This window comes from Rana temporaria, chromosome 6 (assembly GCF_905171775.1).
Source record: "Rana temporaria chromosome 6, aRanTem1.1, whole genome shotgun sequence".
NCBI classification, from domain to species: domain Eukaryota; kingdom Metazoa; phylum Chordata; class Amphibia; order Anura; family Ranidae; genus Rana; species Rana temporaria.
The window spans coordinates 8,778,649-8,795,449 of record NC_053494.1 but is presented as its reverse complement, the minus strand read 5'-3'; the positions used below and the strand labels follow the sequence as shown (position 1 = coordinate 8,795,449).

Sequence of the window (16,801 nt, the reverse complement as noted above, 5' to 3'; positions counted from 1 at the left end):
ACCAGATGCAGATCCCCCCCAAAGCTTACCTCTCGATCTCCCTGCCCTGGATGTCACAGCCGAGCGCTGCCGATGTTGTCTGAGCGCTGCCGCTGCCTGGCTTCACTACCGGGGGGGGCGGGCTGAACAGCGGTGATGCGGGTGAGCCTGCTTCACCCCTAACTGTGTGGGCGTAAGTGCGGTGTGGCTGTGTGGGCGGAAGTGCGGTGATGGCGGCGATCTCTCTGCTCGCCCGCCACCGCCGCACCTCAGATAGCGCAGGCTTCGCGGTCCACCAACAAACAGGCTGCGGCCCGGTAGTGGGCCGCGGATCGGGGGTTGGAGACCCCTGCCTTAGGTGATTAGCCAAGGGTTAAAGCCTATTGCACAATCATACGTCTATAAATTTGGCAGAAATTCATCAAGGGTTTACTTCCGCTTTAACGTTCACGCGTGTGTAAAGGCAGGCGTCCCAATACTTTTGATAATATAGTGTTTGTTTACTGAAATCCAAAATCACAGAGAATAATGAATAAAGAAAACACTAAAACATCGCACATTTCTCTCACTTTTTCTTTTCAACACATTTATAACATCTGATAAAATCTAAGGAGACTCAAGGGCCTTAAATAGTTGGAGCACCAAGTATTAGAATGCATGAAGGTAAAAAGCCATTTAGTCAGTAGAAGCTCTTCAAGCCTGAAGTGTGAGGGCAACTCCACCGCAAGTGAGTATTGTTGTTCCCCCCGGAGATGGGCTTTACTGTATCTGATGTCTATTGGGGCCCGCAGGGGGATCCTGTTCACCTATAGACCCCCCCGGACCTCATGTATTAGGAGTGTTGGCCGGGCTGAGCTCTATAGACCTCCACTAACTCACACAGGCCCCAGTTCTTGTTCAGCTCCGGCCTGTTGGGGTAGGTCCTTGCGCACAGAGGACAGGAGGCCACGCGTGGATGCTGGTTCTGCCACGTCCTGGTGATACAACCCATACAGTAGCTATGGCCACACGGCAGAGACACCGGATCCGTATAGAGTTCCATGCACACGCAGCAGGTCAGGGCATTGGTCATGTTACTGGGGGCCGCCCTGGAAAACGGAAACATCAGAAACAAAAAGGTGAAATTCACATCATTTTACTATATTTACAACTAATTATAAGGAGGTGCCGTCTATATACAAAAATGTTATAAGTGGTACCTTCATCCGATCGAAATGAGTAAAGATTGGGATGAGGCTGTATATGGACTTTTAGTGTACCGAATATTAACAATTTTTACAAAATTATATATGTTAACATATTCATAGAATAGAAAAATACATCATGACAATCATGGAGAAACTTTATTACATAATATCGTTACCCAATAGAACATTGGAAACATCCACAGAAAATACTAATTTCTTGCTCAACATGTTTCGAGGGTTTAGCCGCTTCTTCAGGAGCTTTTATTGTAAGATCAAGTGGTACATAGATAGTAGGGGTGTAACGGATCAAAAAACTCACGGATCGGATCGATCCTCGGATCAGGAGTCACGGATCGGATCATTTTCGGATCAGCGCAAAAAAAAAAAATGTGTGTGTGTGTAATATATATATATATATATATATATATATATATATATATATATATATACACATACACACACACACACACATACATTTCACGGGTGGATTAAAGAGGAAGCAGGTGAGGCTGTTTGGGACTTGTTAAAAGTACAATCTTGATGTTTTTACAGCTATATATAATTATATATATATATATATATATATATATATATATATATATATATATATATATATATATATATATATATATAGCTGTAAAAACATCAAGATTGTACTTTTAACAAGTCCCAAACAGCCTCACCTGCTTCCTCTTTAATCCACCCGTGAAATGTGCTCTCCCCCCCCCCCCCCTCCTCCTCTCACACTAGTGCTTCTCTGCTACTATTCCCTCTCCATGTCGGCTTGCCAGAGCCCAGTGCACAGCGTGACACGCCTCCCCGGGGAGGCGGGGAGGCGTGTCACGCTGGGCTCTGGCAAGCAGACTGGGTGGAGCAAGATCGCTCCGGAGCTAGGCCGAAGCCGGGGACTTTCCTAGGCCTAGGCTCCGGAGCGCTCCGCGGATCGCGGGGTGTGCCGATCCGAACGGGGTGGCCCGTTCGGATCACGGATCGGTGACGATCCGTTACACCCCTAATAGATAGGATTGTCATGTGACTAAAATAGAGAAAGAACACATATATATTGTAACAGAATGACCCATGACACCCAGAGACTTTAGAAGGATGAGGGGTACTCCTGTGCCAGCGTCACTAATGACTCTTGGGTCATCCTGTGCCCCTTTTGGGCATAGGGTGACTGAGAAATATTAACTATAAATTACATGAGATGGGACATTACTGATAATTCATGTTTTGCAGGATATCTTGTAATTTTACAGGTTGTTAAAGTCTGACTCCAAATGGAGTGTTTTCATTCAATGGGGGGGGACACATGCTTTTGAGGTGTTAATTGCGTAGACTCCTGAAAGACATTCCATTGTCCATTATGTGATGCTAACTAAGTCTGAAGGGTCAGATGTCTCCTTTCAGAGGTAGGGAATTAGCATGTCAATTATGTTTAGTAAAGGAATGTGTTTTGTGTAACAGGTGAGGGGAACTTGTCAAGCAGTAGTAATTAACCCCTCTAATGCGGAGACGGGACGTCTGTGGGACGATTAGTAATTAGCCCATCTGAATGTGTACTGAAGCCCCAGTGTGTGATATTGGGGGTGGAGAGTTTCTTTGTCCCTGTGATTAACTTTAACATGCTTGTACTGTATATAAGAAAGCTAAGATACCAATTAAAGCGTTCATACATTTTGGAACCAGTACCAGATTTTGTGTCGTCTCGGTTATTTTGGGAAATGGGATGGATAGTGTCTGCTGGATTGTCGGACTGTCGGATAAGCGGTCGTGGTTGATGGAATGGGAATATCGTAAACGGTGGTGACCGTTACATATATTATTAATAAAAATACACTATTGTAAATAATGTCAAATTTTATATATAGAAAAAGACATCCATTCTAAATAGAAAAGCTCCCCGTTGGGTTAACTTATATTTACAACTAATGCATTCTACCCACCCTCTTGGCCTGACATTCTAATAAATGGCCAGTTGTGGGCTTCAAATTAAATTATAGGTATTGGAATTTCCTTTCAAATTTGGCTGTTGGTGAACATAACGAATACGAATTTATCTCGAAATTACGAATTATCCAAAATAACAAATGCCGCATCTAAACAAATGAAACCGAACAAATTTATGATAAATAATAATAATAATAAAAATGTTTTATTTTTAATAATTTGTTCCATTCCATTTATTTAGATATGGCATTCATTATTCCAGGTAATTCGTAACTTCAGATAAATTGGTATTCTTCACTAACAGACAAATTAGAAAGGAAATTCCAATACCTATATTTTAATAAGTAATAGTTAAGTTATTATTTACGATTTTTACATTTTCGGGTTTTCAAATATTTGTTCTTATTTTCGGAAATTTCTTCGAATTTCCGCATTTTGGAATTTCCGAATTTTCGAAATTCAGGATTTCCGCATTTTCTAATTTCTGAATTTTCTCATTTCCGAATATTCTAATTAAAAAAATAGTTAAACGGATTTTTGCTAAATCGCATATTTCCAAATGAACGAATTTGTCGAAATTCGTTAAAAACCAATGAAACAAATTGCACACAACAGCAACCACAGGTGTAAACAAACTCCAGCTCTACCCCTCTTAAAACAGAACTACACTACACTTGAACACCACAAACCAAAAACACAATTTAATTTGTCCTTAACCACTTAACCCCCGGAGGATTTGGCTGCCCAATAACCCGGGCCATTGCGATTCGGCACTGCGTAGCTTTAACTGATAATTGCGCTGTCGTGCGATGTTGCACCCAAACACAATTTATGTCTTTTTTTCCCCCCACAAATAGAGATTTCTTTTGGTGGCATTTTATCAGCTCTGCGGTTTTTATTTTTTGCGCTATAAACAAGTGTATATGCATTGGTTTGCGCAAAAGTTAAAAATTTTGCAGGCGCCATTTTTTTGTTTTCTGTAATTTGTGTAAATGATGGAAATAAAATCTAAGGGCCAGATTCTCATACATTCGCGCTGCTCCTGGGCAGCGTAATATATGAGATCTACGTTACACCGCCGCAGGTCTACAGGTTTACATCCTGATTCTCAGAACACTTACCTGTAAACTTGCGGCGGTGTAGCGTTAGATTGCTCGTCGCAAGCCCGCCCAATTCAAATGGGGCGGGCACCATTTAAATTAGGCGCGCTCCCGCGCCGAGCGTACTGCGCATGCTCCGTTGGGTAAATTACCCGACGTGCATTGCGCTAAATGACGTCGCCCCGACGTCATTTGCCTAGATGTATACGTAAATGGCGTCCAGCGCCATTCACGGACATCTTACGCAAACGACGTAATTTTTATTGAATTCGACGCGGGAACGACGGCCATCGTTAACATTGGTTGCGCCTGCTAATTAGCAGGGGCAACCTTACGCGTCGGGTACGCTGCGCAAACGACGTTAATTCGCTGCGTCGACCTCGCGTATGTTCGGGAATCGCCGTACTTACCTCATTTGCATAGACGACGGGGAAAAGCGACGATGCGACACCTAGCCGCGGGAAAAAAAAATACATTTAAGATCTGACAGCGTAACAGCCTTACGCATGTCAGATCTAATGGGTACCTATGCGCAACTGATTCTGAGAATCAGTCGCATAGATACCCGGGGCCAGATGAGGTGTTACGACGGCGCTAATGGTGTTGCGCCGTCGTAACGCCTTTGAGAATCTGGCCCTAACTTTTTTTGACATATTATAAGAATGTGTAATCTGTAATTTGATGCCTTTTGGAGATTTTTCCATCTTTCCTTGGCTTCGTTATGCACATTAAATACAAATTTTTACCTGGGGTGCCCAAACTTTCCATCCCCACTGTATACATTTTGCACAAACCAATCAATATACGCTTATTGGGATTTTTTTTTACCAAAAATATGTAGAAGAATACATATTGGCCCAAATTGATGAAGAAATTCGATTTTTTTAATTTTTTTTATTGGATGTGTTTTATAGTAAAAAGATAGAAAAGATAGAATTTTTGTACTCACCGTAAAATCCTTTTCTCTGAAGTTCATGGACGGACACAACACTTAGTCTTGACCTTAGGGTTATCCACCTTCTATCAGGAGAGGACTAGGCAGAACATGTTAACAAAAATCAAACCTGTACAGGGGGCGGTCCCTCTGGCTGTAACCCCTCACACTGCATCCAGTAAACATTAAACAACCTTCCACCCAAAACAAGCAGAGCTCCTCAACGGAGGAGTTGCAACCTTAAACAGCCGCCTGCAAAACCTTGTAAAAACAGCAGGATCCTGGAAACCGAATATGCCCATGGATGCCACTCCATCTCCTCACACATAGAGATGTAGGCCTTCCACGTGCGATGATAAATCTTCAGAGAAGATGACTTCCGTGCCCTCAGCATGGTGGAAATGACCGAATCCGACAGGCCTCGGTCCCTTAGCACCTGACTTTCAACAGCCATGCCGTTAAAGCCAGCGACTGTAAAGCAGGATGAAGTATAGGACCCTGCGACAGAAGGTCCTCTCACATCGGCAGTCGCCAAAGAACATCCGCCACTAGGCGTACTAAGTCAGTGTACCAGGGACACCAAGGCCAATCTGGGGCAATTAGAATCATCGGAATCCCCTCTGTCTCTACTCGAAGCAGACGAGGAATACGTTTTAGCGGGGGGAAGGCATAAATTAGCCGATACTGTCCCCACGGAGCCACCAATGCGCCTGTCGCGTCTGCCCAGGGATCTTTGGACCTGGCCACAAACCTCAATACCTTCCGATTGAGTCGAGAAATCAGGAGATCCACGTCTGGCGTGCCCAATCTCAGGCAAAGGAGTCGAAACACATCCGGGTGTAGTGACCATTCTCCTTGGTCCAGCATCTGACGACTTAGGTAGTCCGCTTGCCAGTTTTCTACGCCCGGAATGTATATGGCCGTTAGAGCCGCCACGCTCTGCTCTGCCCACCTCAGGATGTGAACGACCTCCAATGCTGCAGCCAAGCTTCTTGTTCCTCCTTGATGGTTGACATACTCTACCGCCGTGGCGTTGTCTGACTGGGCGTCTCTGCAGCCTCTGAGACCATGTGGAGAGGCACCTAATTCTGAGGTGGAAGCTGCTCTCAGAAGGAGGTCATCCAAGTAGCCCACAATAGCGATCCCTCGCTGTCTCAGCAGAGCCAGAATCGGGGCGAGCACCTTGGTGAAAAATCTTGGTGCCGATGCCAGGCCAAAAAGGGAGAGCTACAAATTGGTAGTGCTCTTCCCCGACTGCAAACCGCAGAAACCTCTGATGCCTGACACATATGGGGACATGCAAGTATACGTCCTGGATATCCAAGGACGCCAGAAAATCCCCCGGATGGAGTGCAGCGGCCACAGAGCGAACTGATTCCATCCTGAACCTTTGTACTTTTATCAAGCAGTTGAGGGCCTTGAGATCCAGGATTAAACGGACCCTGTCCTTCTTTGGGACTACAAACAGATTGGAGTAGAATTCCGAAAACCTTTCCGGCGACGGCACAGGTACTATCACCTCGGGTATCAGCAGGTCCTGCACTGCCCCAAACAAGGCATCCCGACGAGCCGAAAGAAGATGAAGGTTGGAGGGAAAAAATCTGTTTGGTGGACAAGAAAGAAATTATCTTGTACCTGGATAAAACCACTTCACAAACCCACTGGTCGGAAAGCAGGGAGGTCCACCGAGCTGCAAATTCGCAAAGGTGACCCCCCACCCGAGAGTCGGACGGGGGCAACCCTTCATGCTGTCGCAGATTTGTTCGCAGGCTTGTTTGGCTTGCGAAACCAGGGACGTTTTTGTCCCTCAGCGGGCACCTTGTCGGCCTGGGAACGATTACCTGCGGCTCCGAGCGTACAAGAAAAATGCTTCTGAGCGGAAAAGGAGGGCCCTGGCCTATGGTGTGGCTCCTTACCTTTCCTGGATTGTGGGAGCAGTGTGCTCTTACCCCCAGTGACATTTTTAATAATGTCATCCAGCGAGGCTCCAAATAGCCTCTCTCCCTGGAAGAGCAAATCCGCCAAAGCCTTCTTGGATGTCTGGTCCGTGGACCAGCATTTCTGCCAAATCAGGCAACGTAGCACCACAGCAGATACTGAGGCGCTGGAAAGAAAGGGAGCTGTATCTAAGGCCGCATTGCAGACATACTTAAGGCCATGCACTAACTGGTCAACCAATTCCACGCAGATCGGGGAAGCCTGTTGCTCTTCCAACTCATGGTGCAACAATTTTGCCCATTCGGTAAGTGTCTGTGACACCAGGGCCATGGCCAACACTGGCCACAATGCTGACCCCACTACCATGAACATGGATCGGGCCACCGCCTCGACCCTTCTGTCTGCAGGGTCCTTAAAAGCAGGGGTCCCCTCCACTGGAATCGTGGTTACCTTGTTTAACCTGGATACCGGGGGTCCACAATCGGGGGAGATTTTTTTTAGGAACCAAAAAGGCCAGCTCCGGTCGTTCCCATTCTTTATATAACCTTATCAAAATAAGTTATGTAGGGAAACATCTCAGCAGTGCGGGTCGGCTTGTGGGACCCAAAAGGGACCGACACCTTAGTATATGCCCCGCCGTAACCTCCAATTTTAGGGTATCCCACACTGCTGTGATAAGTGGTCCAACAAGAGCTCTTTCCTGCGCTGACCCGGACACAGAGTCATCTTCAGTGTCCGAATGGTCCTGGTCTGCATCCTCTGACACGTCAGAACAGGGGCCGTGTGCCACAGCAAGGCCCGAGTCTGAATCAGAGCTTTCCCCAGAAGATGGAGGGGGCGTTTTTTAACCCCCTTACGCCCACACACCGCTTCCACCCTGGCAACAAAGGACTCCAGGACCGCCGACAAAGTGTCCATAGGCACTGCAGGTGCAGGGGCACCGGTTGCCACCCAGGGATGTCTGGGGAAGAAGCACCAGCTTCGGACGCCATGCTGACTCATACTCGCCTGACACCCGTAGGGAACAAGGCAAGGTACACAAAAAGTCCACCCTCCTACCTGCAACAGAGGGCTCACCACCCTGACCCAGGTACTACACAGCGCCACTGTCTGCCCTCTCCGGTGTTCTCCTGCGTCTGAGGTGTTTCTGTGCTGTTCACGCCGTTCCGAGAGATATTCCCAGGGCTAGAGGCAAAAACTAAGCTGGGGCTACAAGAAATGGCCGCCGGCCGCCTCAGCAAGAACGAGCGCATGCTACAAGAAAATGGCCGTTTCTAAGGTAAGGAAAAAAGGCTGCGAACATGCTGAGCATCCGAGCATCCCACATGGCAGACCAGGAAACACCCCACTATGGAGAACGGACCCTGGACACCCAACGCAGCCCCCTGCCAGGACTCAGAGCCCCCCCGGAGGACTTCCCTGCCAGGTATACAGCAGGCCCAGCCACCACAGTGCATGGGGAGGAGGGAAAGGACAGGGAGAGAAGAAAGGGAGAGTGAGAGACCCCCTAGTCGACCTCCCCAGGAATGCCCAGTCCCCTGCGGGGACTGCTAGACGCATTCCAGACTGACTCATCACCCGAGCCGTAGGGGGTGGCTGTCGGCCACGACACACTGTGACTCGGACAGCAGTAGCCCGGTCATATGTGTGCCCCGGAGCATATAGCTCACTGGCCACCCCAGGAGCAAATGGGGCATGTCGTGGCCGACCCAGCGCGTAGCTAAAGGTCTGCTCACACTCGATGGCTGGGCTGGGGAGACTACCAGGATCTATATTATCCAGCCTGTCACCCAGCCGGCAGTTGATAGTAGATCTCAGGATCAAAAAAGTAGCAAAAAATCTCTAGGACCAATAGTCCCAACCGGGAGCCAGGTCCTTCTCCTATGCTAGGCAAAAAAAACTGCTGGATGCAGTGTGAGGGGTTATAGCCTGAGGGACCGCCACCATTTCTCGGTGGATCAGACAGATCGTGATTCAGGCTTATGCCCTAAAAGGGCGGGTGCCTCCCTTTCCTGTCACAGCGCATTCAACCAAGGCAATAGGTGCCCCTTGGACTTTCCGACATCAAGCATCTGTCTCCCAGGTGTGTAAGGCGACAACCTGGTTCGTCCGTTCACACTTTCACTACGTTTTACAAGGTTGATGTGAATTCATTTGCGGATGATTGCTTCGGCCGCAAGGTTTTGCAGGCGGCTGTTTAAGGTTGCAACTCCTCCGTTGAGGAGCTCTGCTTGTTTTGGGTAGAAGTTTGTTTGCTGTTCCCACACCTCGTTTTTTTTACACTGCTTGGGGAGACGTCCCTAAGGTCAAGACTAAGTGCTGTGTCTGTCCATGAACGAAAAAGAAAATAGGATTTTTGTACTCACTGTAAAATCCTTTTCTCTAAAGTTCATGGACGGACACAGCACCCACCCCTCCTTTTTATGTTTGTACTGCTTTTTGACGAACTGAGCTGCTGGATGCAGTGTGAGGGGTTATAGCCCGAGGGGGTACTGTAAAGGTTTGATTTTTGTCAACATGTTCTGCCTAGTCCTCTCCTGATAGAAGGTGGATAACCCTAAGGTCAAGACTAAGTGCTGTGTCCATCCATGAACGAAAGACAAATATTGTTTTATTTTCAAAATTGTCAGGTATTTCTTTGTTTATAGTAGTGGTGCAACGGATCACAGTTGATCCGTGATCCGAACGGGTCGATACCTTCGGATCGGCACACACTGTGATCCGCAGACTGCCGCGGCTCCGGAGCTAGGCCGAAGCCGCGGCCTTTCCCAATGTTATGGCCGCGGCTCCGGAGCAAGGCCGAAGCCGCGGCCTTTCCTAATATTATGGCCGCGGCTTCGGCCTAGCTCCGGTGCCGCGGCCATCTTGGTACACCCGGTGGCGGCCCTCCTCTGGGGGGGGGGGTTTGTTTACACTCAGAGGAGGAGTAGCCTGCACTCGTGGGACAAACCGCTACACACGGGGAGTCCTACTACTGGGGGTGTCTGTCTGCACTGAGAGAGGGGGGGTCTGTCTGCACCGAGAGAGGGGGGGTCTGTCTTCTGCACCGAGAGAGGGGGGGTCTGTCTGCACCGAGAGTGGGGGGGTTCTGTCTGCACCGAGAGTGGGGGGGGGTCTGTCTGCACCGTGAGTGAGGGGGGGTCTGTCTGCACCGACGAGGGGGGTCTGTCTGCACCGACGAGGGGGGGGGGTCTGTCTGCACCAACGAGGGGGGGGGTCTTTCTGCACAGACAAGGGGGTGGAGAAGTGGATATTACAGTGGGGGGGGGAGATGTGGATATTACAGTGGGGGAGAATTTTTTTTTTTTTCTTGCCGATCCGAAAAATGATCCGATCCGTGACTCCTGATCCGAGGAACGATCCGAACCGTGAGTTTTTTTGATCCGTTGCACCCCTAGTTTATAGCACAAAGAAAAAAAACGCAAAGGTGATCAAATACCACCAAAAGAAAGCTCTATTTGTGGGGGGGGAAAGACGTCAATTTTGTTTGGGTACAATTTCGCACGACCGCGCAATTGTCAGTTAAAGCGACGCAGTGCAGTATCTCAAAAAATGGGCTGAACATGAAAGGGGTAAATCTTCCGGAGCTGAAGTGGTTAAACTTTGCTTGTTATGATTAAAAGAGGGACATAGTTACCCTTCATCTTCAGCACGCTGCACCGGCCTCCTCAATGGTCTTGTTCTCCGGACTTTTGGAAAAACTTCTGAGAGAGAGAAAGAAAGAAAAAATTACATAGCGTCCCACGCACTTCTTCTCTAGGACAGAAGATACGTTTACAGTACATCCGGCAAGTATTCACAGCGCTTCACTTTCTCCACATTTTGTTATGTTGCAGCCTTATTCCAAAATGGATTAAATTCATTATTTTCCTCAAAATTCTACAAACAATCCCCCATAATGACAACGTGAAAGAAGTTTGTTTGAAATCTTTGCAAATTTATTAAAAATAAAAAAATCTCATGTACATAATCCGTTCCAGGAGAATGCTCGTAATCCAAAGCACTCGCATATCAAAGCGACTATCCCCATTGAAGTCAATGGAAACGAAAATAATTAGTTCTGCATTGACTTCAATCACACGCAATACCGAATGCGGCCAGGGGCGGGGCGCCGGAGAGCCTTGGAAACGGCCGAAAAGGCTCGGGGACACCTTGGCATACCTCGGAAAGACTTTGTTCCCGAGATTTGCCAAGGTCAGCTGTGATGTCCTCGGGCCTTTCCGTGCATTTCCGATCTGCGCCGTTCGGCTCTGCTCGGCTCCGGCACCCCCCCCCCCCCACCTCAGGCCAAAAGCGGTACTGCACACCCTGCTTTGGCCTGAATCGTGCTCGTTTTGCGAGACAACAATCGCAAACCGAGTTACGATTTTTTTTTAAATACAGCGCTCGTACTGCGAAACGCTCATTAACTGCTTGCCGACGTAAAGTTATACGGTTATTTAGTTATGTAAACACAGAGCTCCACGTCCTGTCAGGGAGAGAGGAGACCGATCTGTGTCCCTTGTACATAGGGACACAGCATCGGTCACCTCCCCCCACACAGAACACAGGATACACATTTAACCCCTTCCTCACCCCCTAGTGTTAACCCCTTCACTGCCAGTCACATTTATACAATAATTAGTGCATTTTTATAGCACTGATCGCTGTATAAATGTGAATGGTTCCAAAATAGTGTCAAAAGTGTCCGATACGTCCGCCGCAATATCGCAGTTCTGACAAAAAAAAAATCACAGATCGCCGTCATTACTAGTAAAAAAAAAAATCATAAATCTATCCCCTATTTTGTAGGCGCTATAACTTTTGCGCAAACCAATCAATATACGCTTATTGCGATTTTTTTTAACAAAAATATGTAGAAGAATACGTATCGGCCTAAACCGAGGGAAATTTTTTATTTATTTTTTTTAAAAATTGGGATATTATTATAACAAAAAAGTAAAAAATATTGTGTTCTTTTTCAAAATGTTCTGTCTTTTTATGTTTATAACGCAAAAAATAAAAATTGCAGGGATGATCAAATACCACCAAAAGAAAGCTCTATTTGTGGGAAAAAATTATAAAAATTGCGTCAGCGATGAAAACTGAAAATTGGTCTGGGCACGAAGGGGGTTTAAGTGCCCAGTAATGAAGTGGTTAAAGGGGTTGTAAATCTTCGCGTAAACATCCGATGCTTACAAGCCCCCCACCCCCCCCGATTTACTTCACTGAGCCCTCGAAAGTCCCGCCTCGTGAACGCGCTGGCTACTGGTTCCAGTCTTCTGGGCTCTTCATTGGATGGATTGATAGCCCTTGGCTAGCGCTGCTGTCAATCTAATCAATGATGCGACGCGCGCCGGGGGGGGCGGGGCCGAGTGATACAATCGGCGGCGATGGCCGCTGGCTGTATCACGGGAGCACGCCAGCAAGCTAACCCCCGTTGGGAGAGCGCTTCCCATGAAGGGGGTTAGCTCTTGCGGGGAGGAGCCGAGACAGCCGCCGTGGGACCCCCAAAAGATGAGGATCGGGGCCAGTGGAGGTATGTATGACATTGTTATTTAAAAAAAAAAAAGAAGAACCTTTACAACCCCTTTAATGCGCCCAGTGGCCTCAAAGTGGCCAGACGCATGAATAGGGGGTGAAGGAAAGGGGAGGCGGCGCCCGTGCGCCCTTAACGGACGGGCCGCCCCTGGACAGGGGGAACTTGGGCCATATTCTGAGTAAGGATACGATGGAGTATCTCAGGATACTCCATCGTATCTCTCTTTTTTGGCCAGTGTATCTATGCGAGTGATTCTTAGAATCATTTTCGCATTGATACACTTAAGATCCGACATGTGTACGTCACTTACACTGTCGGATCTTAAATGTAATTACTCCGCCCGCCGCTAGATGGCGTTTACGTTCAGGTCTCATTTGTTTATGCAAATGAGCCTGATACGCCGATTCCCGAACGAATTTGCGTCGCGTAACCGTCGCTTACGTCGTTTGCGTAGGCGTAAACTTACCCCTGCTATATGAGGGGTAAGTTTACGCAAGTCCCACGTAGGCCATGTTAAGTATGGCGCCGGGTCCGCGCCGTGTTTTTCCGTCGGCTATGTCGTTTCCCTAAGTCGTTCTTGAATATGACTTTACGTCAATGATGCACACGTCGGCGTCATTGACGTTTTACGCCGAGAACTGGAGCATGCGCACTGGGCTATTTTAAGCCCGGCACATGCGCAGTTCGTTAGAATCGGGGGCGCGCTTAATTTAAATAGAAGCCGCCCCCTTGGATATACGCGGGGATACGCCGGGCCATTTACACTACGCCTCCGCAAACTACGGAGCAAGTGTTTGGGGAATACAGCACTTGCTCCTGTAGGTTGGGGCGGCGGAGTGTAAATGGCTTACGCGCCGTCCGCGGACATTTAGCCAGAATATGGCCCTATGTTCCTAAATGAGGGACAGCCCCTCGAAATGTGAAAGTGCAACTAACCTGCACCAAACCCACCGGTACACCGTCCTACCCCACGCTGCGGTCTAATGGCACTACACGAGTGTGAAAGGGGCCCATAGCCTCCCTGATTATAAATGAGATGCCAGTGACCGGCATGGCCCCATATACAACGGGCATCCAAAGCCTATGGCCAGCTTTACCATTCTCCAGATCCTTCTGAAGATCCGAGGCCACTCGACCCTCATCGATGCTTTCCAGAACATCCGCCGTCAGCTCCGGTCCGTAAGAATTGGCGTAGTTCCTCAGGATCAGATCCACCACATCGTCCCGATCTGCCTTCTCTAGCGATCCTCTGCGGATATTTCTGAAGCCCTCCTCGATTTTACAGTCTGGTAGTTTGCTGCGGAACCTCTGGAAGCTCTGCTCAGTCAGATTATCCAAGGCCTTGAGCAGGACATCTCGCACGGTGCGCTCCATCCTCACCTATGTGGTGCCCCAGAAGATGCCAACCTCAGCTCCCTCTCGTCGGCTCTTTCTAAGACAGGATCTGGCTGCAAAGGGGAGCTCCACGATTGACAGGAAGCAATCCTTCAATTGAACTTTATTGTAACAAACAATAAATGGCTGTAGTTGGAGCTCCACTGTCCACAGGAAACGTGTGACCTCCACTCCACTTTTTTGTTTTTTTGTTTAATGAACTTTATTGTAACAAACATTCAATAGACATTGGAAACAACACGTGGAAGTAGAGGCGACGTTTTCTGTCACATCTGCATTTCCTGGTGGTATCTGGTTACAGACTGGAGCTCCGCTCTCCACAGGAGTCATGTGACCTTTTCGCTGCCAGAGGCATTTTCTTCGCACATGTTTAACCTCTTATTGTCGTTTGACGGCGGCAGAACGGCTCCCCTGTGCGAATTGCCATAGCTGTACGGCGGCCTCTTTAACCACTTAAGGACCCCTATCGACGATATACGTCGGCAGAATGGCAAGGCTGGGCACAATCACGTACCTGTACGTATCTCTTTAAGGCCCAGCCGTGGGGTCACGAGCGCGGTCCGAATAGAGTTGCCACTTTTTCTTCAAGCCAAACCCAAACACTTTAGAGGCACAGGGCACATTTTTTTTCATAGTATACACAATAGGATAATAAAAGACCTGGGGCACCTTTGCAGCGCGCTGCGGCAAACAGTGGGTGTGGCCAAACTGCTCTTGCTGACTTCGTGGCTCCCCCTCAGTGATGCCAAACCTGCCCCCAGACAGCGGCCGGCATCTCCCGAATGGCAACAGATTTTTGTGTGACTACCTCAGTTACTTGGGGAGCCACAGCCCAGTCTAAATAATGTGTCCGGGTTTCAGGCAGACTGAAACCTGGACACAAGATCCCAAACCTGAACTGTCCGGGTGAATCCTGGACAGGTGGCAACCCTAGGTCCGAAGCTCCGTGACCACGCCCGCGGGACGCGATCGCCGCCGGTGTCCCGCGATCGGTCACCGGAGCTGAAGAACGGGGAGAGGTGAGTGTAAACACACCTTCCCCGTTCTTCATTGTGACAGTGTCATTGATCGTCTGTTCCCTGATATAGGGAAAGGCGATCAATGATGTCACACGTCCAGCCCCGCCCCCTACAGTTAGAAACACACATGAGGTCACCATAGGCGTGCGCGCAGGGTGTGCCCAGGCACACCCTAATCACCCTGTGCAGAACATATTCCCCCACTGACCTGGCTCCTCCTCCTCCTTCCCCCCACAGCACTGCCCGGCTTCCCTCCTCTCCCACTGGTTGTTGCTGTGGATGTTTTAGGATGAGTGGGGGAAGGGGCCAGGAAATATGCCATTTACCGTCCCCTTTCCTTACTGAATGAATATTGTGAGTGATCAGTAGAGTGTGTTTGAGCTTTGGGGTGCACACCCTAATGCAATAGGCTGCGCACACCTATGGTTTGAGCTTTGGAGTGCCCACCCTAATGCAATAGGCTGCGCACACCTATGGAGGTCACACTTAACCCCTACAGCGCCCCCTAGTGGTTAACTCCTAAACTGCAATTGTAATTTTCACAGTAATCAGTGCATTTTTATAGCACTTTTTGCTGTGAAAATGACAATGGTCCCAAAAATGTGTCAAAATTGTCCCATGTGTCCGCCATAATGTCGCAGTCACAAAAAAAAAATCGCTGATCGCCGCCATTAGTAGTAAAAAAAAAATATTAATAAAAATGTAATAAAACTATCCCCTATTTTGTAAACGCTATAAATTTTGCGTAAACCATTTAAAAAATGTTTATTGCGATTTTTTTTTAACCAAAAATAGGTAGAAGAATACGTATCGGCCTAAACTGAGGAAAAAAAAATATTTTTTTATATATATTTTTGAGGGATATTTATTATTGCAAAAAGTAAAAAATATAGCATTTTTTTTTTCAAAGTTTTCGCTCGATTTTGGTTTATAGCGCAAAAAATAAAAACCGCAGAGGTGATCAAATACCACCAAAAGAAAGCTCTATTTGTGGGGGAAAAAGGACGCCAATTTTGTTTGGGAGCCACGTCGCACGACCGCGCAATTGTCAGTTAAAGCGACGCAGTGCCGAATCGCAAAAAGGGGCCCGGTCCTTTACTTGCATAATGCTCCGGGTCTTAAGTGGTTAAGGAGGTATAGGGGAGTGCGCACCCGCCGCGTCACTGAGGAGCCGATGTGCGTGAAGTGAGATTGTGCAGAATTTTTGAGGGTGTCTTGACCGAACAAAGGTTGAGAAACGCCGATCTAGGAGCTGGAGATATCAGGGTTCTGCTTTTAAAAATGACAAACTAATGTAAGGTATCTGTGAATTATACAAAATCATGGAACATTTTCACAGAAAAAAAGAGACAGTGATAAATAACACAACACTTTGAATGTCCCAGAAATGAGATCAATGACCAAATGGGCTGAATTACTCAATATACAGTAGCTTACAATGTAACATCAGACTGTCATGTATGAATATGGCCACTAGGTGGTGGCGTAAGATAAGGAAAAGGGAATTGAGGCCATGATAATCGGTTATCAAGAAACATCCACTCTGCAGACGTTGGAGGTTTTCTACGGTATTATAGGCAACCTACCAGATTGAAATTTACTGACACAACCAGGGGAGGGCTGGCAGGGGGGGCAGGGTGGAAATCTCCCCCCGGGCTGGTGACACTATGCACAGCCACCGGCCGCCACTACCAAATGCTGTTTTTGCAGAGCAGGAATATGCCTGCTGGAGCTCTGTTAACACAGGTCACGGCCGCTGCTCACCTCCCACTGTGCAG

At 47.9% G+C, this 16,801-nt stretch overlaps 1 protein-coding gene across 1 annotated transcript; it reads right to left on the bottom strand.

Moving 5' to 3' along the window:
• Nucleotides 1-458: 458 nt before the first annotated feature.
• LOC120943016 (E3 ubiquitin-protein ligase RNF8-like) lies at nt 459-14,138 on the bottom strand. The gene is made up of 3 exons (XM_040356054.1): nt 13,707-14,138; nt 10,726-10,792; nt 459-1,067 (listed from the first exon to the last, which is right to left on the bottom strand). Exons 1-3 carry the CDS (start codon nt 13,981-13,983, stop codon nt 812-814), a joined length of 600 nt encoding a protein of 199 aa, XP_040211988.1. The 5' UTR covers nt 13,984-14,138; the 3' UTR covers nt 459-811.
• Between the last annotated feature and the right edge of the window lie 2,663 nt (nt 14,139-16,801).